General features: G+C 44.7%; 1 protein-coding gene across 1 annotated transcript; it reads right to left on the bottom strand.

Moving 5' to 3' along the window:
- Window positions 1–5,213: 5,213 nt before the first annotated feature.
- FCER1G (Fc epsilon receptor Ig) lies at window positions 5,214–22,641 on the bottom strand. Its single transcript, XM_035098366.2, has 5 exons — window positions 22,233–22,641; window positions 13,115–13,206; window positions 10,596–10,643; window positions 9,445–9,465; window positions 5,214–6,742 (listed from the first exon to the last, which is right to left on the bottom strand). The coding sequence occupies exons 1-5, from the start codon at window positions 22,285–22,287 to the stop codon at window positions 6,641–6,643; spliced, it is 318 nt and encodes a 105-aa protein (XP_034954257.2). The 5' UTR covers window positions 22,288–22,641; the 3' UTR covers window positions 5,214–6,640.
- Window positions 22,642–25,902: the final 3,261 nt, after the last annotated feature.

Raw genomic sequence — 25,902 nt, 5'->3', positions numbered from 1 at the left:
GTCAATTTGTAAGAAACGAATTCTGGTGGAAATGTCTCCTTTTGACCTTAAGTACCGTGAGCTCCAAGAGATATGAGGCAGCTAATTATTGCCAGTCATTATTCAGGGTTCATGCTGTTTCTAATTATTTAGAAATTAGGTGGAAAATTATTTAGCCAATAACAACATGAAACAAGTGTGCCAAGGACTGCAGCACCTAACCGACTACAAGGGCAATACGAGGAACATGGTTAAGGCTGATGATTCCATTGGCAGAGGAGCTGAACATCTTTCTTTGCTCACTATGAGGGTAAAAGATTGAACACTTTAGCCCCTGCCTGCCAGCCTTCAAACGCTTAGCCACTCATTCTATATGATCATCAAGTGAAAGCTGCATTGAAGGCAGTGAATCCCAGTAAATTGGCTGCCTCAGATGGGGTGCTGGGGATAGTGGTCAAAAATTGTGCTGATCAAGTAGCAGGGGTCCTGACAAAGATTTTTAACATCTCCCTGCAAACGGCTTGTGTTCCATCATGTTAAAAGCAGCTACTATTGTCCCAGTTCCAAAGAAAATGGCAATTACCTTGCCTGAATGACTACGGACCTATTGCATTAACATCTGTAGTGATTAAATGCTTCGAAAGACTGGTCCTTCAGCACCTTAGAACTTGCTTTCCGCCGGACTTTGATAAACATCAGTTTGCCTATAGAAGAAATAGGTCCACAGATGATGCGATAGCTACCGCCTTTCATCTTGCAACAAGTCATCTAGAGAAACCGGAGAACTATGTCAGGATGTTGTTTATTGATTATAGCTTGGCTTTTAATAGAAGGAGGAGGAGGAGGAGGAGGAGGAGGAGAAGGAGGAGGAGGAGGAGGAGAAGAAGAAGAAGAAGAAGAAGAAGAAGAAGAAGAAGAAGAAGAAGAAGAAGAAGAAGAAGAAGAAGAAGAAGAAGAAGACGCACGAGCAGAAAGGGACAGGGAGGGAAGAGGGGAAAATCAAAGATAGGCACCAATTCTTAAACAGCTGTTATAATGATCAGACGACACATTTGAAGGATAGGAAGTGCCTGATGGAGATGCTTTTTCAGCAGAGCTAATGGGGTGAGCCCTGCTTCCCATCTCCTCCATGAAGGCAGTCTGGCTGCTCCTAGGTGACAATTGATGGAGAGCAGGCCTGATTTAACCTATAATATTGTCACTGGCCTACTTTGCCGGGCTGTCGCAACCACTTCCAGTATACAGTGAGGAATATTGCAGGCTGAAACAAAGCAGGGCGGTTCCAGCTGATCTTCCTTCATGGTCACCTAGCAGAAGCCATTCCACCAGATCTCGCGAACAGTTTCCAACTGCTAGGCATCTGGGGAATTCTCCTTATACATACCCTTTTTTTTCTTGAAACAACCATCTCCATTTACCCACATGAAGCTCACTGTTTGACCTTGGCCCAGTCATCTTCTTTCACCCATAACCTACCTCACAGCCAGCATTCAAAACTCCCATTGTTCTAGGCGCATTTTGCGACGGGGAATTTCATTAGCGCGAGCAGTTTCTGAGCTCTGGGCGCAGTACTGAGCCTAATATTTCAGATTAAAACTGCAGAGTGGAAGGAAAGGAGGACCTTTTTCTGCCTCCCCACTTCCAGCTACTCTCTGAAGACTGGAGAAGAGACCCTCTTAAAAATATATGGGGGTGGGCACAGAAAGGACTAGAGTAGACCATGTGGGAAATGAACATAATATTTTAGCTGCAGTTCAATTTTTTTCCAGCTTTGTATTCTTGTTATTTAAAAAGTGCACCGTTGCTGTGCCCATAACCTAGGTTAAAGGTGCCATTTAACTCCTAGCTTTCATATCTCAGTTTCTAACACTGCTCACACGGTTGTCCTATGGATAAAAATGGGGAGAGGCAGAGCCATGTGTGCCACCTCCTTTGAAGATATCTGAGATATAAATATAATAATATTTACTCCCACAAAAGTAGCTTGATCAATGTCGAAAGATGGATGGGGAAAAAATTATAAAAAAATAAATGTGTCCATCGTGGGAAGGGATGCTTCTGTATTCATTTCGAAATCTCTTTTATAATGCTTGCCTGTCTGTAGCTGCTGCCTGCAATCCTGAAGTCATAGGACCAGGCTGGAGGTTGTCGCTTGTTTCCTTGTCGGTTAGGAAGCAACACTAAAATAAACTTGAGCTACATGAAGCCAAGGAAATGACTCACTTTCAGTCACATCTCCTCACACAGACACACAAACCCCTCGCTTCTGCTCTTCCTGTCCATGTTCTTTATCACGGCCAGGCCAGGGAGCGTGTGTATAAGCCACAGATTGTGCGGAACTTTATGTCTGATAAATTCAAGATGAAATGAACCTCGCCTTTTTCAATCTCCTTTCACGCCTCTGCCTGACAGGGCCCCCTCTGCACCATGCATTATGGGTTGCCCCAGCCACTGTGGGCGGCTTCCGACATATATAAAAACATAATAAAACATTAAGCATTTTTTTAAAAACTTCCCTATACGGGGCTGCCTTCTAAAGGTTGCAGTGCTATTTATTTCCTTGGCTCTGGGGTTGCATAAATCCATACCCTGCATTGGCTCCCAGTACGTTTCCGAGCACAATTCAAAGTGTTGGTGCTGACCTTTAAAGCCCTAAACGGCCTCGGTCCAGTATACCTGAAGGAGCGTCTCCACCTCCATCGCTCTGCCCAGACACTGAGGTCCAGCACTGAGGGCCTTCTGGCGGTTCCCTCGTTGCGAGATGCCAAGTTGCAGGGAACCAGGCAGAGGGCTTTCTCGGTAGTGGCACCCACCCTGTGGAACGTCCTCCCACCAGATGTCAAAAAGAAAAATAACTACCAGACTTTTAGAGGACATCTGAAGGCAGTCCTGTTTAGGGAAGCTTTTAATCTTTAAGAAATTAGTGTATTCTAATATTTCTGTTGGAAGCCGCCCAGAGTGGCTGGGGAAACCCAACCAGATGGGCGGGGTATAAATAATAAATTATTATTATTACCCTCCAACATTTATTGGATGAAAATAGGGGCGTCCTAAGGAAAAGCAGGGCATTCTGGGATCGATTAAAAAACTGGGACGGCTTTTCCCTTCTTCCTCTCTTGCATCTGAGATGACTGCTTGTACCAGTTCTTGTCAGGAGATAAGGACATGTTTTACCATTTATTATTGCATTCATACCCCACCTTTCCTACTCTCTCCATCTTATCCTCACAATAAACCTGTTGAGCAGGTTAAGGCCGGGAGTGTGTGTGACTGGCCCAAGGCCACCCAATGAGCTTCGTGGCTGAGTGGGGATTTGAACTCTTGCCTCCCAGGACCTAGTCCAACAGTCTTAACAACTACACCACACTGTCTCTCAGTGCGTTGGGGTCTCCTACAGATGGAAAATTCAACGAAACGGAGATGGCAGCAAAGCTACGAATTCCGACCCATTTAGAGAGCCAGCATTACCTCGATATTGTTTACTGTTGCTTCAGGGCTTTTGAAAGCAAACCACCACCTGCAGGCTACCAAAGGCTGTGGTCAGTTTCTGTGAAATTTGACAAATGCAGCCTGCAGTAAATGAACCACAGGCTTAGCAGCTGTCATAGAAATTATTGCTCGGTGGAGGCCTTTCGACACACGGCTGCAGGCAATTTTTCATTTAGTTAACAGTGTTCTTCAACCTTCGGCTACAACTCCGATCATCCCTAACATTGGCTAAGCAGGTCTGGAGATGATGAGAGTTGTAATTCAACGCTATCTAGGGACCCAGAGTTGAAGAACACTAGTTCCAGCAACTTGTATTCAGAAGCATTACATAGTCATTGCAGCTACCGTAGTAGCCATTGGTAGCCTTTCCCTCCATTAAATTGTCTAATCTTCTTTCAAACCACCACTACTTATAAAACAATGTTGTTGTTTAGTCGTGTCCAACTCTTTGTGACCCCATGGACCAGAGCACGCCAGGCACTCCTGTCTTTCACTGCCTCCCGCAGTTTGGTCAAACTCATGTTCGTAGCTTCGAGAACACTGTCCAACCATCTTGTCCTCTGTCGTCCCCTTCTCCTAGTGCCCTCAATCTTTCCCAACATCAGAGTCTTTTCCAGGGAGTCTTCTCTTCTCATGAGGTGGCCAAAGTATTTCGAGCCTCAGCTTCAGGATCTTTCCTTCCAGTGAGCACTCAGGGCTGATTTCCTTCAGAATGGATAGGTTTGATCTTCTTGCAGTCCGTGGGACTCTCAAGAGTCTCTTCCAGCACCATAATTCAAATAAAACCATAGTCAGCCTTAATGGCCAGGAAGTAACATATGATCAAGTTCTACCGGTAGGAAACCTAATTAACACGATGGTTACTGTGGACCGATCAGGAAGGCACTACCAGAATTCAATTCGCTTCTGCATAAATAATACTACATGGCAAACTTTGCTTGCACCAGGCATTCTACCAGTGTGGTGTAGTGGTTAGAGTGCTGGATTAAGTCCTGGGAGACCAAGGTTCGAATTCCCGCTCAGCCAAGAAGCTCACTGGTGACCTTGGGCCAGTCACTGTCTCACAGACTAATCTACCTCACAGGGTTGTTGTGAAGGTAAAAGGGAGAGGGAGAGAAACATGCATGCCACTTTGAGCTCCTTGGAGGAAAAGGCGGAATATAAATGCAATAAAATAAATAAATGAACAAACTCCAACTGAAACCCACAAATATGCATGTTGCAAAATTTATGATTACTATCCCTTCAATATTTTTGTGTTGGGGCAGGGGGTGTTGGACAGCTGTGGAACAGAGAAACAGAGAGAGACAGTGAACACATTTATGTTTTATTACATTTATTTATTTAGCATTTCCAGGGCTACTTGCAGCATATAATAAAAATCATATGTATACAGAGCAATCTAGTGAAACAGATGAGTGCAGAGATAGTAGTCTCCAACATAATCAAATCAGCAACTTTTAAAACAGGCTTAGAAGGCGGAGTTTCTTGGTTGTAATGATCCGTAGGTCGTCTGCAGACTGTCAGTATTTTGTCAGAAGGATTCAGGCACAAACTGGACAGGTAGGTAGGTTTAATTGAAGTGCAAATATACTACTTTTTTTATTTTAAAAAAACCACTAGGGTTGCCAGACTCAATAGAAGACAGGACTCCTGTGCCTTTAATTGCCCTGCTCTCTTTTGTGTCTGGAAACCTTAAAGAGAAACCAGCAGACCCTTTGCTTGGAAATTAAACAAAGGGTCTGCTGGTTTCTCTTTAAGGTTTCCAGACTCAAAAGAGAGCAGGGCAATTCAAGGCACAGAAGTCCTGTCCTCTATTGAGTCTGGCAACCCTAAAAACCACCCACAGAGGCAGAGTTTTGATGACATGGAAAGTGATTGGAAAGTACATTTAAAAGTGTGTGATGAACAATTGGCTAATGGGAATATAAGTAAACACAAGCAAACCAGGAGGAATGCACTTTGCCATATAGCCTTCCTGCAAACCAGAGCATAGCTGCCAAGTTCTCCCTTTTTTAAGGGAAATTCCCTTATGCTGAATAGGCTTCCTCGCGAGAAAAGGGAAAACTTGGCAGCTATGAACCAGAGGTGTAGTGGTCTGGGGTCACAGGGGGTTGAAGACCCTGTTACTATATCTGCAGGCTGCAGCAAGGTCCCAGAAGAGTCCAGGAGTTGCCCGATCAGGGTGAAATGAGAGCGTTTTACGCACTGAAATGTCTTTCCCCCCCCTTTCTGCCAAAGAGGCATACACAACGGCAAAGTATTCGTTTAAAAATGTATCTATTTAGTGAAAATAACATACAAAAATGCATAATGTTAGGGGAAATTTGTTGCAAAAATATCTATATTAGTCAAAGCTAATAAATATGTTAGGAGAATTCTGTACTCAGATGCTGATGATTTTAAAGAACAATAATCTGCAAATTAGGAACAAAGGAAATGTACCAAGTGAGACCATCGGTCCATCTAGCCCAGTATTGTCCACGCTGATTGGCCACAGCTGTTCAGGATTTAATACAGGAGGTGTTCCCAGCTCTATGAGCCACGGCTCCTCCCCAGTGTTGTGGAAATGTGGAGAAATGAAGACTGGGAAGAAGAGGAACTTGGAGAACCAAAACTGACAAATCTGTCCATCCCTAACTCCCAGCCAGGAATCTGGATTGCACCCACCTTGCTAAGCTATTGACATGATTTTCCAAACAAGCTATGGACATGTTATTTAAAAACAGCAGGAGAAAAGAGCCACAACTATTATTATTATTTTTTAAAAAAATACAGATTAATAAAAGCTGGCACTTCTTTCTTGCTCACCCTCAAGCTGTCCCGCCGTGGAAGACGTCAAATGAGATCAGCAAACGTAAGGGTTGCTAATACAACAGGCAAGATCTGTGGTAGGTTGGGGAATCTGTGGTCAGCCATGAGCTGTAGGACTCCACCTCCCATCATCCCCAGCCAGCGTGGCCAATGATCAGGGATGATGGGAGTTGTAGTCCAGCAACATCTGCAGGGCCCTTCTTGGTCTACTGTACTGCACCATCAAAATCACTTTAGGCGATGTGCCGGCAAGGTGGCATATTCCATGCAGGTACAGCAGAGACATTCCTTCTTCTGGCGTCAAAATTTAGGTGCGCAAATTCAGGTGTTGAGGAGGGGTCTCCACAAGAGAGCGTTGCTATCCCACCAAGGATACTGCTTCCGCAGGGGACTCCGCCTTTGGGTCAATTTTAGGGAGCTCAAGAGTTTGATAAGTTCCGGGATCCTGAGCGCCAAGGCCCTGTAAATAAAGAGAAAGAGAGAGATGGGTCAGGGAAAGCAAACATGCCTAAGTTAGGCAAAATTCACACTAAAAGGCATGTGAAATTTCACGAGGATGGGCTATTGTGGTGCTTTAAATGTACGGTGTGGATACCGCCTGAGCGGAGGCGGCCTTTCCATCACCAGCACCCCGAATTTTAGAGAGGGACAATTATGCCATCCCCTAACTTTCGTCATTCAAAGGCCCCACCTCCCTGTCGAGGCGAATCTGAACTGAAAACTTCCTCCACAGTACAAAAAGCATATTGCTTCTTTCCTGTGATCATTCTGTTGTTCAGTAAAACAGACATTAACTCAGGCATGTCAAACCTGCGGCCCTCCAGATGTTTTGGCCTACAACTCCCATGATCCCTAGCTAGCAGGACCAGTGGTTGGGGAAGATGGGAATTGTAGTCCAAAACATCTGGAGGGCCGCAGGTTTGACATGCCTGCATTAACTGATTGAAAACACACACACACACACGCACACACACACACACTCTCTCTCTCTCTCTCTCTCTCCTGGTTGGCAACAAGATTGATAGCATGATAAATAGATTACAAGTCTTCCAACAGTAGTGAAAAAAACACGGCTATATTTATAACCAGCTGCCATTTATACTTGGTTTTATCCGCTTTTGAAGCTTGTTCACTACTTTAAGCACTAAAACTAAAATGGATGGTGGCTAACAGATTGAGGTTGAATCCTGACAGGATAGAAGTACTGTTCGTGGGGGACAGGAGGCGGGCAGGTGTGGAGGATTCCCTGGTTCTGAATGGGGTAACTGTGCCCCTGAAGGACCAGGTGTGCAGCCTGGGAGTCATTTTGGACTCACAGCTGTCCATGGAGGCGCAGGTCAATTCTGTGTCCAGGGCAGCTGTCTATCAGGCTCCATCTAGTACGCAGGCTGAGACCCTACCTGCCTGCAGACTGTCTAGCAAGAGTGGTGCATGCTCTAGTTATCTCCCGCTTGGACTACTGCAATGCGCTCTACGTGGGGCTACCCTTGAAGGTGACTCGGAAACTACAACTAATCCAGAATGCGGCAGCTAGACTGGTGACTGGGAGCGGCTGCCAAGACCACATAACACCAGTCTTGAAAGATCTACATTGGCTCCCAGTACGTTTCCGAGCACAATTCAAAGTGTTGGTGCTGACCTTTAAAGCCCTAAATGGCCTCGGTCCAGTATACCTGAAGGAGCGTCTCCACCTCCATCATTCTGCCCGGACACTGAGGTCCAGCACCGAGGGCCTTCTGGCGGTTCCCTCGTTGCGAGAAGCCAAGTTGCAGGGAACTAGGCTAAGGGCCTTCTCGGTAGTGGCACCTGCCCTGTGGAACGCCCTCCCAACAGATGTCAAAGAGGAAAACAACTACCAGACTTTCAGAAGACATCTGAAGGCAGCCCTGTTCAGGGAGGCTTTTAATGTTTAATAGATTACTGTGTTTTATTTTTCTGTTGGAAGCCGCCCAGAGGGTATAAATAAATTATTATTATTATTATTATTATTATTATTATTATTAAAACAACAACACAGGGATAGCCAACTGGGCCTGTGAGAACAGGATGCTGGACTAGAGGGGCTTTGGCCTGATCCAGCAGATTCTGCTTATGTCTTTACAGGATTAGGCAAATTTATGGATGATTAGACTATCAATGGCTATGGACTTCATCCAATACTGGAGGCAGTAATACTTCTGAATACCAATTTCTGGGAATCCCAAGGGCTGAGAGTTGCTGTTGAGCTTGGGACCCCATCCCCTCTGTCAAAGGTGCTGATGTGGCTACTCTAGAGTAACGACTCATCGCGGCATAGTCTTTTTAGACTTTTATTAAGTGCTGATTATTTACAGTGCTCAGAGCGATCTATATACATGTTTACGGTGAGGTGTCAGTACCTCCGAATGGAGATTGGCGCGTTTTCTTCCAGCAAAGCAGCTTTGGGAGACCCAACCTCTTCCCCCTACGTTTTTGGCGCAATTCCGGAGTTGGGGGAATTGGCCTTCCCCCTGGGATCCCCCTTTCCTGTCCCACCTGGGTGATGGGCTCCGCAACCTTGCCTGAGCCTCGGACACCACTTCCTGATTCTCCGCTGGAGGCAGAGCTCTCCCTGCTCTCCCCAGCGCTTGGGGATGGGCTGGAACTTAAGATGGGAGGGACTTCCCTATATCCCTTGTCCCTCACACCCTCCAACATACTGAGTTCTATGTGCGTCTTCCCGGCTGTCTTCCCGCCCAAGTCACGTGACCCGTGCAAGATTACGGAGCTGAAAATACGTGTTTTGGGGAAAAACTGTGCTCTCACACAACAGCACCATGCAATATTGTGGCCCACCCCAAAAGCTATTTTTTTCAGGGTGAGATCTCAAAATAACCACCATGCTCTCGCTGGGGGAAAATGGGATGTTCCGGTTTTTCCGGGACACTTGCTGGGTATGGGGGATCCCTCAGGCATCTGGTCGGCCACTGTGAGAACAGCACATTGCATTGCACTAGATAAGCCATTGGCCTGATCCCGCAGCCAGGCTCTTGCCTCGTTCTTATGCCTGAATCCCTGGACAGCCTCTGCCAGTCAGTGTTGGCAATCATGAGCTAGATGGAGCAGCGGTCTCGCTAAGATTGAAGGCAGCTTCCTGTGTTCCTATCCCAGACCTGCCCCATAAAACCTTTGGCAGACACTTACGGTATAGATTCCTTCCACTTTCTGCAAAAGAGGAAGACAAAGAATGGCATGAGATTTCCGAGGAACAGAAAGCAAAACAATATAACGCACCCCCTTCCCTTTCCCTTTCCCTACTCTGCATCTTCACCAGGCTGTGTAAACACCAAGCCTTTAAAGCTCATTCTTTCCCTCAAAGGATTCTGGGTGCTGTCGTTTACCCTTCACAGAGTTACAATTCCCAAAAACTCTTAGCAAACTACAGTGCCCAGAATTCTTTGAGGGGGGAATATCCCTCGAATGTGCTTTAAAGGGAGAGTGCCCACCCACCGACTCTGCTCTTTCTTTCAGAAGGGATGAAATAAAAGCAGAAGAAAAGACAAAAGCAAGGTCCAAAGCATGAATGCGCTAAATCTCTATTCGAAGCAGAGAGGGTGCAAAAGCCACAATAACTTCTGTAAACAAAGCACTGTCTCCTTTGTCTACCCCTCGCCCTTCATTTTTCTATGGTGCACATGAACAACTCTTATGTCTTTAGCAGGCAGCAACTCAACAGGTGCTGTTGTCTCCATTGCTCCATTCCTGTGCTAAGAAAAACACCTCCAGTTGAATTTCTGCCTACAGTTTCATTAACAGGTCTTAAAGGTAAAGGTAAAGGGACCCCTGACCATTAGGTCCAGTCGTGGACAACTCTGGGGTTGCGGAGCTCATCTCACTTTACTGGCTGAGGGAGCTGGCGTACAGCTTCCAGGTCATGTGGCCAGCATCACTAAGCCGCTTCTGGCAAAACCAGAGCAGCGCATGGAAACGCCGTTTACCTTCCCGCCAGAGCGGTATCTATTTATCTACTTGCACTTTGACGTGCTTTCGAACTGCTAGGTTGGCAGGAGCTGGGACCGAGCAACGGGAGCTCACCCCGTCATGGGGATTCGAACCACCGACCTTCTGATCGGCAAGCCCTAGGCTCTGTGGTTTAACCCACAGAGCCACCTGCGCCCCACAAGTCTTAGGCCCTCATTAATAAATGCCAGGAACTGGAGTTTGGTACGGGTGCTGAGAATGGTTGGGAGACCAAGCCTGTCTGCTTCCAGCCTATCAGCCCATCCTTAGCCTGACACGCTGCAAATGCCATATAAATGCTAATTATTATTTAAGTGAAAGGAGCAAGGAGGCACCTCATAGTCAGAAGTAGGGGGAAGCTTCGATTTCCTTCGTTGTTGGATCTAAGGAGTGAGTGAAAAAATATAAACACAGTCAAATAAGTCATTTATAAACTTAAAGTAACAACAGGCACAACTCCACACAGCAAATGCCTCTCTCGTTTCTTTCTAATCCCTGAGTGTCACAGACAGGCCATTCACTGACTATGGAGCAACCTGTGGAGAGACAGTCTGCAGTTTAACAAACTGAAGGACATCGTCCTCTTTCTATGCTCCTCCAGATGGAAACATGCAAATGGGGACAGGATATACAGTGGTACCTCAGGTACAGACGCTTCAGGTTACAGATTCCGCTGTTGTTGTTGTTGTTTAGTCGTGTCCGACTCTTCGTGACCCCATGGACGCCAGGCTATGGCTACAGATTCCGCTAACCCAGAAATAGTACCTCGCATTAAGAACTTTGCTTCAGGATGAGAACAGAAATCGTGTGGCAGCAGCGGGAGGCCCCATTAGCTAAAGTGGCACCTCAGGCTAAGAACAATTTCAGGTTAAGGACGGACCTCCAGAACGAATTCAGTTCGTAACCAGAGGTACCACTGTGCCCCTGCTTTAAGTTGTTTGCATACTGTCTTCTCTTGTACATCCTCTGGTTGCTCCAACTCCTAGATTGTTCTTGTACGTATTAGTTGGAGTTGGAGCACCTTAGGTCTTGTACGTATACAGTGGTACCTCGGATTAAGTACACAATTGGTTCCGGAATCTGTACTTAACCTGAAGCGTACTTAACCTGAAACAAACTTTCCTATTGAAAGTAATGGAAAATGGATTAATCCGTTCCAGATGGGTCCGCAGAGTACTTAAACTGAAAGTACTCAAACCGAAGCGTACTTAATCCGAGGTATGACTGTATATTATTTACTACAAAGCTTGATGACTAAGCTCTTTAGCAACGAAACGTCTGATTACCGGAACAACGTCTGAGCACTGAACCACTGATATACGGTATCACAGGTAGAATCTTTATTTACTGTGTTAGCAATTGTTTGAGATAAAACCTACCCTTGCCATTTTTAGGGATGTCCATTTTTAGGGACCTTTATTGTTTGTTTACAAATAGTTGCATTGGTTATATTATCTTGTGTCAATTGCAGTGGTTAGAGCAGCAGATTTAAACTGCAGAGACCCAGGTTCAAATGCCCACTCAAGCCATGAAGTTTGAGGGTGACCTTGGACTCATTCTCATTCACTCATTCTCTCACACACATGCGCACTCATGCCTCATCTGCACTATTCATTTAAAGTCAGTATCCGATCACTTTAAACAGTCCTGGCTTCCCCCAGAGAATCCTGGGAACTATAGTTTATCAAGGCTGTCGAGGGTTGTGAGGAGAACCTCTATTCCACTCTCAGAGCTATAATTCCCAAAGTGGTTTAACAATCAACCCCTCCTCACAGGGAACTCTGGGAATTGTAGCTCGGTTTGGGGAAGGGTGTGTGTGTGTGTGTGTGTGTGTGTGTGTGTGTGTGTGTATTGTAACAACTATAAGCTCCCATAGCAAATAACGTTTCCCCAGGATTCTTTGGAGGAAGCCATGGCAGTTTAAAGAGCTTCTTTCAATGTCTGGTGCAGATGTGGCCACGGTCTTGCGTATATCACAGCGTTCTAGTGAGGATAAAACGGGAAGGAAGGAAAAACAATGTATGCTGCTCTAGCTCCACCAAGGAAGGGTGGGATTTATTATTATTATTATTATTATTAAAATAAATAAATACAGCCAGATAGGCAACATTTAAATGGCAGCAACTCATTAAATTATATGTTCATGAAGCAATATTCATTTACTTATATATTATTCACATCAAGGTCCCTGCCCTCCAGGAGCTTACAATCCACATTTGTTTGGCCAGTGGGAAGAGACTGAGGCCAGTGGGAAGAGACATTTAAAGTAGTATTGTACCGTTTTAAACCATTCTGGTTAAAGTGGTATGGCACTGTTTTAAATGTATAGTGCAAATGGGGGCCAGAGAACCCCAAGAGGGGAGAGCAGGATGGGGCCTTGAAGATGCCCAGCAACAAGTCAGCAACTAAGCAGGCACAAAGCACAACTCCCAATGGTATGGCATCTTTCCCCCCTTATTTAAATTACAGTATTATTATTTTTAATTGCATTATGCCTATAAGTTAGCTACATATACAAATGGAATGGAAATCGCTGCCTTCTTTTTCAGTGATGCACAGGAGAGGATCTTTTGTGGCTCATTCATACATTTGTTTGTGAATAAATACATAAATGAACTTCTCCCTGGTGAAAAAAACCACTCCTGTGACAAATTTCCTTCAGTTAGCTGTCCAGTTTCCCCTTTTCTCGCGAGGACGCCTATTCAGCATAAGGGAATTTCCCTTAAAAAAACGGCGAACTTGACAGCTATGAGCTAAATGCGTACGTCATTTAACTTTTAGATCACCCGTCCCTCGCATTAGGATCAAGACATATGCATCTCAGAGAGCCATTAAAAAAAAGAGAGAGACTAACCTTCAGCCGGCAGTACAGGAACGTGAGGATTATACCATAGACAAACAGGATCCCATCCAAGACGTAGCACAACCGAGGTTCCCTCAGCGCCTCTGCAGGGAAACAAGGCACATTTTGTGACTTATTCAAAACTGCGCCACCAGCCTGCGCATACTAGATTTGTTCTTAGTGTTGGAACATCAGGACAGCTCCCTTCTGGATCAGGCCAAAGGCCCATCTAGACCCCATTCACACCTTACATTTAAAGCAGAATCATACCCCCTTTAAAAAGTCATGGTTTTCCTCAAAGGATTCTGGGAGCTATGGTTTGTGGAGGGTGCTGAGAGTTGTTTTGTTTTGTCTATATATATAAAAATGTAGGCGGTGCGCACGCGGAGGTCACAGCCTTTCTCCATAACTGCTGAACCGTAATGTAAGAAATTTGGCCACAACGTTCCATGCCCATCAGGGAGGGATCTGGCATTTTAAAAAATCCAAAAAACCACAACTTTCACACCTAAAATAATGATTAAACACAAAAAGGTGGCACCCAAATTAGACGTCATCACCAGAAGCTCTGAAAACTCCAGCAGCATCCAATAGAAAGGCAGATCGCACCGCATCGAGATACCACTGTATGGGCCTTTCACTGGGTGGGGGGAATCACAGGGATGAGGCACAGCAACAGGGGAGGAGGCGCACAGGGATGCGGCACAACAAAGGGGGGGCAGATAGCCATGGGGGGGAGGTAGGACCCTGAGTCAGCCAAAGCAGTGGGGGGTGGGGACATTTTCAGGAACACGCGTGGGTGGGGGAGTCTTATTTTTGAAACTTACAGTAGGGGAGTCAGGATTGGGACAGGGCAGGTGAGGGGACTCTAAAGGGAGACTCTGAAGGTCCATTTTACAGAAAAAGGTCCATTTAACACAAAAACCCACAGCAACGCATGGCCCAGTCAGCTAGTTTTAAATAATGTTATAATTTGTGTGTATTTGTTTCTTAATTTAACCCTTTTACATCGTTTTGTATGATTTGTGGTATTTTATGTATTGTGATTTGCTGCTATTTTTATTGATTATAGATGAGTAATTCTTTATTGTAATAAGTGTAAAGTAAACTGCCTAATTATTATTTGCTGATGTTAATGTTTACTATTGGATTCTGATGCATTATTGCATATTGCTTTATTTTGTATAAGTTGTTTATTTTAAAGTTATTGTAACTTTTTACATAGGATCTGATTACTATTAATGTTTAATGTTTTATTATTATTAATTTTGTGTGTGTTGGAAGCTGCCCAGAGTGGCTGGGGCAACTTGGCCGGATGAGTGAGATACTGTATAAATAAAATCATAAGTGCTTTTTTTTCTAAAAAATGTTTAGGGGTACTCTCATTTTCCTACACCTATTGAAAGACAGTCATACCTCAGGTTACAGATGCTTCAGCTTGCATCTTTTCAGCTTGCATCGGCGCGCATGCATGCGCAGAACCGCTAAATCGTGCTTTGCACATGCACAGAAGCCCCGAATCAAGACCCGCGCATGCGCAGGTGCGGGTTGCGAATGCTGTGGGTTGAGAACATGCCTCCCGCATGGATCACGTTCGCAACCTGAGCGTCTACTGTAAAGGTAAAGGTAAAGGGATCCCTGACCATTAGGTCCAGTCGTGACCCACTCTGGGGTTGCGGCGCTCATCTCACGTTACTGGCCAAGGGAGCCACATACAGCTTCCAGGTCATGTGGCCAGCATGACTAAGCCGCTTCTGGCGAACCAGAGCAGCACACGGAAACGCTGTTCCAGTTTGCAAACGTTTTTTGGAAGCCGAACGTGCTCTGTTTTGAGTGTTACGCTTCCGATTTGAGTGCCACACTTCTGTTTTGAGTGTTACACTGAGGTCTGTCTGTTTTTGCTATTTATTTTGCATTTTTGTTTTTGCAGGCTTTTTCCGTTTTCTTTTTGTGACTGTGTGGAACCCAATTCATTGATTGATTGTGTGACTGCAGTACATTGTTTATTGCTTTTTATGGCTCAATGGTCTCGTTAGATAGTAAAATTCATGTTAAATTGCTGTTTTAAGGGTTGTTTTTAAAAGTCTGTAACGGATTAACCCATTTTGCATTACTTTCTATGGGAAAGCGCGGCTTGGTTTTGGAACGCTTTGGTTTTTGGAACGGATTAAGTTTGAGAACCAAGGTACCGCTGTACTTGTACAAAGGATCAAGTTTTTAAAGTCTATTAGTATAATGTGTGTGTGCATGCTAATAACAAATAACTTTTTCTGTAAGTATTTGTTCCAGGGACCCAAAGAAGGGATAAAGAGCTGAGCACATAAATTAGCTGCTATCGGTTTTTTGTGGTGATAAAAAAGCATCAGATTAGCAAACACTTTTCTAAACCACAGGTAGCAGTAGCAGCAGATCTCATACCACTGATAGGACACAAATGTAAAGTGTGGAGGGCGGGGCGGGGGGGGGGAGAGCAGAGAGGCTTTGCAGCTCCCGTGATCTGAGACCACCAACACTTTTCAGGGCAATTTGTACGCACAGTATATCTATTTTGGATACTTCTGCTAGAGATGTGGGCAAGCCGCTCTGTCTTTTCCTGAACCAGTTTTGGACAGCACACAAGATGGTGATTTTTAGAAGCTTCAGAAATAACTGTATTAAGACAAGGCTGGATTGAGGCCGTTAGAGACCCAAAGCACTGAAAATATTACGATGGGCCGCCCATACGTAATTCAAAATAAAACAATTTATTTTTTGAAATGATACTTTACTAAGTTGTACTTTACTAAGTTGTATGCTGAAAATAAAAACGGATAGTTTCTAGATTTTCCGATTGCAAAATTCAGCTCTTTTTTCCATTAATCAAATGTCAAATTCTATATATATATATATATATATATATATATATATATATATATATATGTTTGCATGCCCCTGCTTGCTGGTGCCCTAAGCACTTGCTTAATCTGCCTTTGCAGCACTGTATTAAGCCTTTAAATGGTGAAAGCTGAAAGGTAATGGGTACAGCAGAATTTGGACAATTTCATTGTCAGAAAAATGAACTGATGTGACTAAAACGGTTCAGGGGAGGTCAGACAAGGATCCTTTTCTTACTGATTGCTTACCTTTTATTCAATATATTAATATTGAATAAAAGGTAATAGTATATAGAATAAAATAGTTCTGATAAAAGCAAGGAAACAACTTCACGCACATGGCCAGCTCTGGAGAGATGATAATTTCAGTATTTGGCTCTCACAGTTTTTGCCTTGTGTTACTGTATTTACATTCTTTGAAAATCTTTGGGATATTTTGGATCCCATACTTCTATTTTCTGTTCTGTTTATGTGCATTCTGTTCTCGGTTCTTATTTGTTACATAAAAATGAATAAAACATACATTTTCAAAAATAAATAAATAATTGCATTACTTCAGACAAGGGGTGGGAATTGACCTCAATTTGCATTTCAGACTCACCAGATTTGCTCCTTCTGAAACAATACACGAGCCGAAACACAACCACCATGTGAAATTTGCACTCGATCACATTTTTGAAATGCTGTTCTCCAGCCAAGTCATGTGTACAAAAAATGCACAGATGGGGGTCCGTGTGTTGAGATTCCTGCATGGCAGGGGGTAGGACTAGATGGCCCTCAAGGTCCCTTCCAGCTCTACAATTTTGTTTTTTTCTATTAATAGGGTAAATTGTGTGCATTAAATGCACGTGTTACTAAAAGCAACTTACAAAAATGCGGCTTTGCAAAAATGTGTATGTAGGCAAAACGACACACAAAAATGCATACATGAGGGCAGTGCACGTTATATATATATATATATATATATATATATTCACAAGCTGATGGAGAACTGAAGACTGGGAAAAGGAGAAACTGAGTGAAAGCTAAATTGACATAATTGCCCATCCCTGTTGTGGAGCTGCTCTATGCTATTGCTGAGCTCTTGCTGAGCATTGTCTACCTGTGCTGTTTGACAGCTGTTCCCCAGGGTCCTGCCTTTCCTATTCCTACCTGGAGACGATGCCAGGGATTGCTCCTGGGCCCTTTTGTACACAAAGCACATGATCTATCGCTGAGCTACAATATTACAGACTGTGCCTTTAGCCTGGTGCTGCACAGGAAGCTGTCTTCTACCGAGCCAGACCATTGACCCACCTAGCTCAGTATTGTCTACACTGACTGGCAGCAGCTCTCGGGGGTTTCCGGACAGGGGTTTCCCCCTATCCTTCCTGGAGATGTTGGGGATTGAATTTGGGACCTTCCACCTGCAACACAAATATTCTACCACTGAGCCACATCCCTGTGATCCTGCCGTGAGAAGTCTGAAAGCTGCAGAGAGGCAGAAACAAACAAGGGGTGGGATGCCCCTTTTAAGAATCGAAACTCCTGCCTGTCATCTGGTTTGAGCAAACGATGGTTGTGCCCGATAGTAACCCTTGATAAGGGGATCAGTTTTGCTTTCCCATAAGAGACCCATGTTCTCCTTTCAAGTTTAGAGGCTGTATGTCAGGGGTAGGCAACCTAAGGCCCGGGGGCCAGATCCGTACCAATCGCCTTCTCAATCTGGCCCGTGGACGGTCCGGGAATCAGCGTGTTTTTACATGAATAGAAGGTGTGCTTATATTTAAAACTAGCTGCCCGGCCACACGTTGCTGTGGCTCATCCCTGTGTTTGCCCCCACCCTGTCCCGATCCATGACGTATCCCGTCTCCCCACCCCACCCCACCCAGCTCACCCGTGATTTCCCCCACCCTGTCCTGACCCATGACCTATTCTGTCCCCTCCTCCCCCCAACACCCACCCATGCGAGTCCCCACCTCCATTCAGCCTAGTCCAGCCTAGTCTGTAAAGGCGAACCGAGGTGCTGTGGAGAGGGAAGGTTTTCTAGCTGCAGTACCAGTGTAGCCGCCAATAGAGGGCGAAGGTTTTCTAGCTGCAAAAGGATATGGTGTCTGTTCCCTTGTTGTCCAGCGGAGGGCGCTACGGTGTTTGTTTGTTTTTTGAGAAAATTCCATTTTTACCTGCCAAAGGTTTGGCATGTGTGGAATCTAAGGTTATGTTGGCACTCGCGTATTGGTACTGGACGCTGTGTCCAAATTTGAACACAATCGGTCAAGCGGTTTCCGAGAAAAGTGGAAAGTCCCAAACATGGGCCCTTTACATTTTTATATATATATACGCATCTCTGGGTTATTTGTGGGGCATAGGAATTCGTTCATTCCCCCCCCCTTCAAAATATAGTCCAGCCCACCACATGTTCTGAGGGACAGTGAACCGGCCCAGTGCCCACAGCTGAAAAAGGTTGCTGACCTCTACTGTACGTCCTCTCCATGCCTGTTTTTAGTTTTGCTTTTCATCTTTAAATTTTCACCTGTCGTTCTAGTTGCTCTTTCTGTCTCATGCACAGTACTGAATAAAATGAAATTAGAAAAGTATTCTTTTATAATTCTAAGGAGACTTTTTAATTAATGTTTGTGTCTAAAAAAAAAGGTTTGGAATAGTAGTGTATAAGTGAATTAGAATGAAGAATGGAGGAATGAATTAGAGTGCGCCATACTAGTTATAAATAGAAACGTGGAAGGGGGGGAAGGAGGAAGTCAACAGCGTAAAGGAATTACAGGGGAGCAAAATTTGGTTAAGGGGGTATTATATTGTTTAAGGTATAAGAACACAGCTCCCCAAATGTGAGTTTTGATGTACTTTTTTTCTTTTCTTTTCTTCTAAGCTTTTAGTTGTTCATTTTTGTATTCTTCTTTTTGTCTTTTGTCGTTTTTCTATACAATGTTTAGAAAATCAATAAAAATACTTTAAAAAAAGAAATTAGAAAAGTATTTGCGGGGGGGGGGGATAAGAGCTCAAATTTGTCACCTTTGGTGACAAAATAATAAAACCTGATGCCTTGCATTGACAGATGCAGCCTCTCAAGACTGGAGGACGGAGGACCCTGGCTGTGTCCGGGAAATATCACCAACTCTCCTGGCTTTTAAGTAGGGGCAAAGGAAGACAGTGGCATCTTCAGAAAGGCTACAAAAGTGCAGGAGCCTGGCTGGTTTGGTTGCTTTTCCTTAGTGTTATTAAACTTTTACCCCATGGTCATTTCCTCCCCTCCCCCCCCCCGAAAGCTATTTTGCAAAAGCCCTGTGGGCTAATCATGTGAACACACAAGGGTTAGAAACAGAAAATCCGTAGATCGCAGATGGCCAGCCATGCTACTCCGTTAGAGGAAACACAAAACTGGAGTGTTCTAACATCCTGGCAAAGAGAATTATCGTTAGAAACACAGGAAGCTGCTTTCCAGCGAGTCAGGCCATTCGTCCATCTAGTTCAGCATTGCCTACACTGACTGGCAGCCTCTCTCCAGGGTTTCGGGCACAAAGTGTTTCCCAGGCCTAACCAGGATATGCCAGGGATCAAACCTGCATGCTATCTGAGTTATTGTGACAGAAAGTTTCGCACCCTAGATCAACTGGCCTCTAATACAAGTAGGTTTACCGTACTGTAAAAACTGTTAGCCTTTCAGAGGCACCCCTCCCAAAATAAACCTCCCTCTTTTTGTGCATGGCAGAAACAGATTCTTTATCTTAGCACAATGATGCAATCTAGCAATTGACTAGATATACAGGTACCTCAAAAGGATTAAACAGGTTGGCACAACATTAGTTTTCATTAAACAGGGCCAAACTTGTAGTGTTACTGAACATGTGCTATCACCTCTGCAATCCTATAGATTGGCTTCTGTCCAATGCTAGCTACTCAGAGTAGACCCATGGAAATTAAATGGCATGGCTAACTTAGGTTCATTAATTTCCATGTGCCCACCCTGAGTAGAACTGAGTTGGATTCATCTAATGTTACTCAGAGGTGTGTGCCACTGAGTTCAATCGCGTTTACCATGCCCTCCAACATTTCTCCAATGAAAATAGGGACATCCCATTCCATAATTATAATTTTACTATTTATGTTCCCCACATCTTATAGGGTTGCCCCAGTCATTCTGTGCAGCTTCCAACATATAAAAAACTTAATAAGGCATTAAACATTTAAAAAACTTCCCTATACAGGATTGCCTTCAGACGGCTTGGCGGCGGTGGCGGTGGCGGCGGCGGCGGGGGGGGGGGGGTCAGATATCTCCATACCCTCCAACATTTTTTCAGTGAAAATAGGGACATCCTAAGGGAAAGTATGCCTGTTGTCTTTGTCCATGGAGTTTTCTTGGCAGGGATACTGGAGTGGCTTGCCAGTTCCTTCTCCAGGTGGATCACGTTTAGACAAAACTCTCCACTATGATCTGTCCATCTTGGGTGGCCCTGCACAGCATAGCTCATAGCTTCTCTGAGTTATTCAAGCCCCTTCGCCACCACAAGGCATTGATCCATGAAGGGTGGCATTGGAGGAGACTCTTGAGAGTCCCATGGACTGCAAGAAGATCAAACCTATCCATTCTGAAGGAAATCAGCCCTGAGTGCTCACTGGAAGGACAGATCGTGAAGCTGAGGCTCCAATACTTTGGCCACCTCATGAGAAGAGAAGAATCCTTGGAAAAGACCCTGATGTTGGGAAAGATTGAGGGCACTAGGAGAAGGGGACGACAGAGGACGAGATGGTTGGACAGTGTTCTCGAAGCTACGAACATGAGTTTGACCAAACTGCGGGAGGCAGTGCAAGACATGAGTGCCTGGCATGATATGGTCCATGGGGTCACGAAGAGTCGGACACGACTAAACGACTAAACAACAACAAGGGAAAGTAGGACATTCTGTATTTTAATATTTTGTTGGAAGCCACCCAGAGTGGCTGGGGGAACCCGGCCAGATGGGCGGGGTATAAATAATAAATTATTATTATTATTATTATTATTATTATTATTATTATTATTATTATTATTCTGGGATCAAATCAGAAACCGGGACGGCTTCTCCAAATCAAGGATGTCCCTGGAAAATAGGGACACTTGGAGGGTCTTGTTTACACTCATGTAAGTGGATATGCAGCATTGCAGCCTCACAGATTAAAGAATTATTAAGTGGATCAGGATCCCATTTTTTAATTGGTCAAAATATAAACAGTTGCATGTTACTAAAAATCCAATTCAAATGCCTTTTCACATACCATTTAAGGTACAAATCTAGCACTTCCACTTAGAAAGGCCATATTTAAGGGCTCCCCCCAATTGCCTGACCCAGGGATGGGGGGAGAATGTGAGTGGCAACAACAACCAAGCGTGGTCTTACACTCCCACCACATAAAACTGACCCAATCACTTAATCAACTTGAAATTTTAGTTGATTAACCCACCAAGTCAAGCGTGCAACCCAGCTGTAAAGCAGAACCAGCATTTTTAGCAGGGTGGTACTGGTTATAGTGGCGGCCTAGCAGTTTGGGGGTGGGGGAAGAGATTCAAACATCCTACCCCACCCCACCCCCATCAGCCACTTTCTCTCTCTCTCTACCTAAACTACCTCACTGGGTTGTTGTGAAAATATAACACAAGAGGTCCATTCTTTCTGCCACCCTGAACTTCTGGGGTGGGGAATGTAATGGAAGACAAGTTGTTGTAAACACACAGTGGGTTTAAAGTGAGGCAAACTTAGTGGCTGCTATTGCTGTTGCAAATTATTATTATTATTATTAGTCAAATTAATGTACTTATATCCCTCCTTTCTCCCAAGCTGTATTCTATACGTAGAATACAAAGCAATAAAAACAAACAAGTTAAAAGCAATAATTAAAATACACCAGAACACAATTCTGATGCATTTTAGAGGTCCGGCAATTAAAGTCCAGTTTGCCCTGACAGAGACCCAGCAATCATCGGCACTGTCTGCCCCCTCATTTTCAAAAGCCTGTCCGAACAGGGCGCTCTGAACCTGCCGGCCGAAGGATATCAAGGAGGGATCCGGACTGACCTCTCTTGGGAGGGAATTCCACAATATGGGAGCAGCCACAGAAAAGGCTCTCCCTCCTGCCACCGTCTCCCACGCCTCTGATGTCCATAGGACCGAGGGAAGGCGCTGATTTCTCAAACCTACAATCTCCGTTCACTTCTCTTTTCATGCCTACGTGCGGAAAGGCTGCAGATGAGCGAAAGGCCATTTCTCCCAGCCCACCCGCTTTACCTGCTTCCTCCGCTGCCAGGAGAACCAGGAGGGCTATCAAAATATACACCTTCATCCTGGAGACGGGAGAGGGATCAGGTCAGTTGAGTGGCAGAGCTTCCCTCCCCAATGGGTAAGGTCAAGGGAGACGCAAGGCGAGAGCGACTGGCTAAATCCGGCTTGCCTACGCCTTCCTCCCAAGACAGGAGTGTCCAGCGTCTGAGCTGAGCTTCTGCTCTGCAGCGCTCAAGTCTTCAGCAGGACTGCCCACCAACCACAGAACACATGCTTTCCTGCTTTTGAGGCCGTAAACTTCTCACTTCATGATAGCCGATCATCGGGCTCAGCCTGAAGTTCCTCTTTCTCCAGTTTAGGAACTGAGAAGCATGCAGTCCAGGGAGAAGAAGAAGAAGGAATTATTATTATTATTATTATTATTATTATTATTATTATTATTATTTTACTGCCCATCAATTGTAGATCTCAGGACGGTTCACAAAATGATTGCCATTCCCCGAGTATCTAAGGAAAATCAGCTAAGCCCAAATGCACCCATATTGATATCGGAATTGCAAATGGCTCAACCATCCTGTTTTAAGCGGGACATCCCATAATTACAGAAACCATTCCTGCTTCTGACTAGATCCCGGAACGTCCCATTTTTTGGCCTGTCACTCTGGTGCAAGTCTGCTGCAAGATCCTATTTAATAATAATATACCCTATCCATTTGACTAGGTTGTCCCAGCCACTCTGGGCTGCTTCCAACCTATACCGTAAGTCCAGTCACGGACGACTCTGGGGTTGCAGCGCTCATCTCGCTTTACTGGCCGAGGGAGCCGACGTTTGTCTGCAGACAGTTTTTCCGCGTCATGTGGCCAGCATGACTAAGCCACTTCTGGTGAAACCAGAGCAGCGCACGGAAACGCCGTTTACCTTCCCCCCGCTGTAGCGGTACATATTAGCTACTTGCACTTTGACGTGCTTTTGAACTGCTAGTTTGGCAGAAGCTGGGACTGAGCAACAGGAGCTCACCCCGTCGCGGGGATTCGAACCGCCGACCTTCTGATTGGCAAGCCCTAGGCTCAGAGGTTTTACACCACAGCGCCACCTGCGTTCCATATAAAAACATAAAGCATTAAACATTACATAACTTCCATATACAGGGCTGCCTTCAGATGTCTTCTAAAGGTTGCATAGTTACTTATCCCCTTGTCTCGGGGGTTGCATAACTCCAACCCTGTAACATTTCTGTGGTGAAAATAGGGACGTCCTAAGGGAAAGCGGGACATTCAGGGACCCAATCAGAAACCGGGACGGCTTCTGTAAATCCCTGGAAAATAGGAACGCTTGGAGGGTCTGCATTTAAAACGCTATTACACCACTAAACAGTCGTGGATCTCCCACAAAGAATCATGGGAACTGACATTGGTAAATGTGCTGAAAGTTGCTAGGGGAACTCCTATTTCTCTCACAGAGCTAATTCCCCAGAGTTTCATGGGGAAAGGGATTGAAAGGTTTTGCTTTTTTTAATGATTTAAGCTGTATTTTATTTAGCTACATCAATTATTAAAGTTTACATTGATCCCTTACGAAATGTACAAATTAGGCAAATATTTCACTTGTCTTTGGATGTGGGCAATTTCCATGTACAGAATACAAAACTTTCAACAAAATTGTACAAAGATTATTATGAAAACGCTATTTGAAGTACCACTTTACAACATATGCAGTTGCAAACATGCTTTAAGGAAATAACTGAATCCCAACGTAAGCTGTGAACAGGTTAAAATTAGTATAAATACAACCAGTAATACTTTTAAGGAAGACTAGGTTGACCTGTTTGATAAGACCCCGATTCTACTAAGCTAGCATCCAGCATAGTTTAAGCCAACCTGTGAATTCTACAGACCCAGCGTTTTTTTGGCCTCCTCCTGAGTAAGCAGTCCCTGACACTCTTTCACTACCAACCATTGTGCTTAAGGAGGCCATAGTATATAAGACTTTGCCTCTTGAGCTTTCCTATTGCTGAAAATACAGGTCTCCGTGCTCTAACTTGGTTTGTTGAGACTACTCTGCACCTTGAACTCTGATTTTGGGAAAGTGTTTTGGTAAAAGGCTTTACCCTCCTTGAACTGAGGCGTTAGCACCTGAGAGCATTTCCCTTCCTCCAGGGTATGAGACCATATTTTGAGTACTGCACCAAAACATTTAATAGACAGTTAACTGCATTTTAGATTGTAGGTTCCTCAGGGCAGAGATCCGTTACTCTGAAGGCTCTCCCGAACCTGGTGCCCTCAAGATGTTTTGGACTACAGCTCCCTTGAGTCTCCATCAGCACTGCTGGCTGTAGTCCAACATATCTGAAGGGTATAAAACAAATACACATTACACTCTTGAGGACAGGCTCCGTTGTGTCTTTCACTGTCTTTGTTTCCATACCAAAATTAATAGCTTTAATGCATTTTCCAGGCTGTTCAAAGAAGAGGGCAACAGCTCACATCTCAACTGAGCAATTCATTTACTCGAGAGTTCCCTGCATTTTTTTTTAAAAAAAATCTGTGCCAGTAAATTGATGCTTTAAACCCAGAAAGGTACAAAGAGTGAAAAAAACAGTTGCAAAAGTGCTTCTCTTGCTTGCTGGGCTTTCCCTTCCCCTACAAAAACAGCCTCAATGTGTATTTTGTGGGAGTGAAATCAGATATTGGTATCTGATTTATCGCATTCAGCATCTGGATATTTTGAAATTGCCTGTTCTTGAGAGTTTCCATCCAAGGCAGGCATCTGTCCCTTCCAGAGATTTTAAAAAACAACAATTTACTCTTGCTTTCATTTGGACCCTCGCCTGCCTGCCTTCAAATTAGATCCACAGTATGAACACTCAAAGACTTATTGCACGGTACCCACAGAAGCCACAAATCCTCCAATATAGGCACACGCTTCAGCTGGCTTCAGTCAACCAAAGCAAAACACTTTTCTTCTTCTTTTTGGAAGATGTGCCGAAGACTAAGGGTGGCAAAGGTCTCTGGATGCCTAGTGCTGGTCCTGTAAAAAAGATAAAGGTAAAGGGACCCCTGACCGCTAAGTCCAGTTGCGAATGACTCTGGGGTTGCGGCGCTCATCTCACTTTACAGGCCGAGGGAGCCGGCGTTTGTCCGCGGACAGCTTCCAGGTCATGTGGCCAGCAGGACAGTGTCACTTCTGGCGAACCAGAGCAGCTCACGGAAACGCCATTTACCTTCCCTATTTATCTACTTGCACTTTGATGTGCTTTCAGACTGCTAGGAGCTGGGACCGAGCCGTTACTGCTAGGAGCTGGGACCGACCTTTACGGGAGCTCACCCCGTCGTGGGGCAGCAAGCCCTAGGCTCTGTGGTTTAGACCACAGCGCCACCCGCTGGTCCTGTATCAGGTGCCAAATAATGCTCCTTTCACACTTCTTTAAACAAAACCACAGTAACCTTTTAGTGTGGCTCTGGCTATACTTTGGAACTCCCTGCTTCTTGATGTCAGGCAGGGGCCTCTGCTGTACTCCTTCCGGTGCCTGCTTAAAACACCGTTGTTTAGGCAAGACTATCCAGAGATGTTAGACTGCTGCCATGTGTTTTGTTCTCTTTTATCTTACTGTTGATTTGTATTTTCAGCATTCTTAAGTACTTGCTTTTAATTGTCTTTTATTGATATTACAGTATT

The sequence above is a fragment of the Zootoca vivipara genome, chromosome 17 (genome assembly GCF_963506605.1).
Source record: "Zootoca vivipara chromosome 17, rZooViv1.1, whole genome shotgun sequence".
In the NCBI taxonomy this organism is placed as follows: Eukaryota; Metazoa; Chordata; class Lepidosauria; order Squamata; family Lacertidae; genus Zootoca; species Zootoca vivipara.
Note: the sequence above shows the minus strand (reverse complement) of the source record. Positions and strands in the feature narration are given on the sequence as shown.

Bases quoted from the DNA above. Each gene is read 5' to 3' on its own strand.
- FCER1G (XM_035098366.2), bottom strand. From the start codon at position 22,287: ATGAAGGTGTATATTTTGATAGCCCTCCTGGTTCTCCTGGCAGCGGAG. The intron at 13,207-22,232 runs GTAAAGCGGGTG...GTTTCCCTGCAG, and splicing joins CCTGGCAGCGGAGGAAGCAG to AGGCGCTGAGGGAACCTCGG. The intron at 9,466-10,595 runs GTGCCTCCTTGC...CCTCTTTTGCAG, and splicing joins CCCCTACTTCTGACTATGAG to AAAGTGGAAGGAATCTATAC.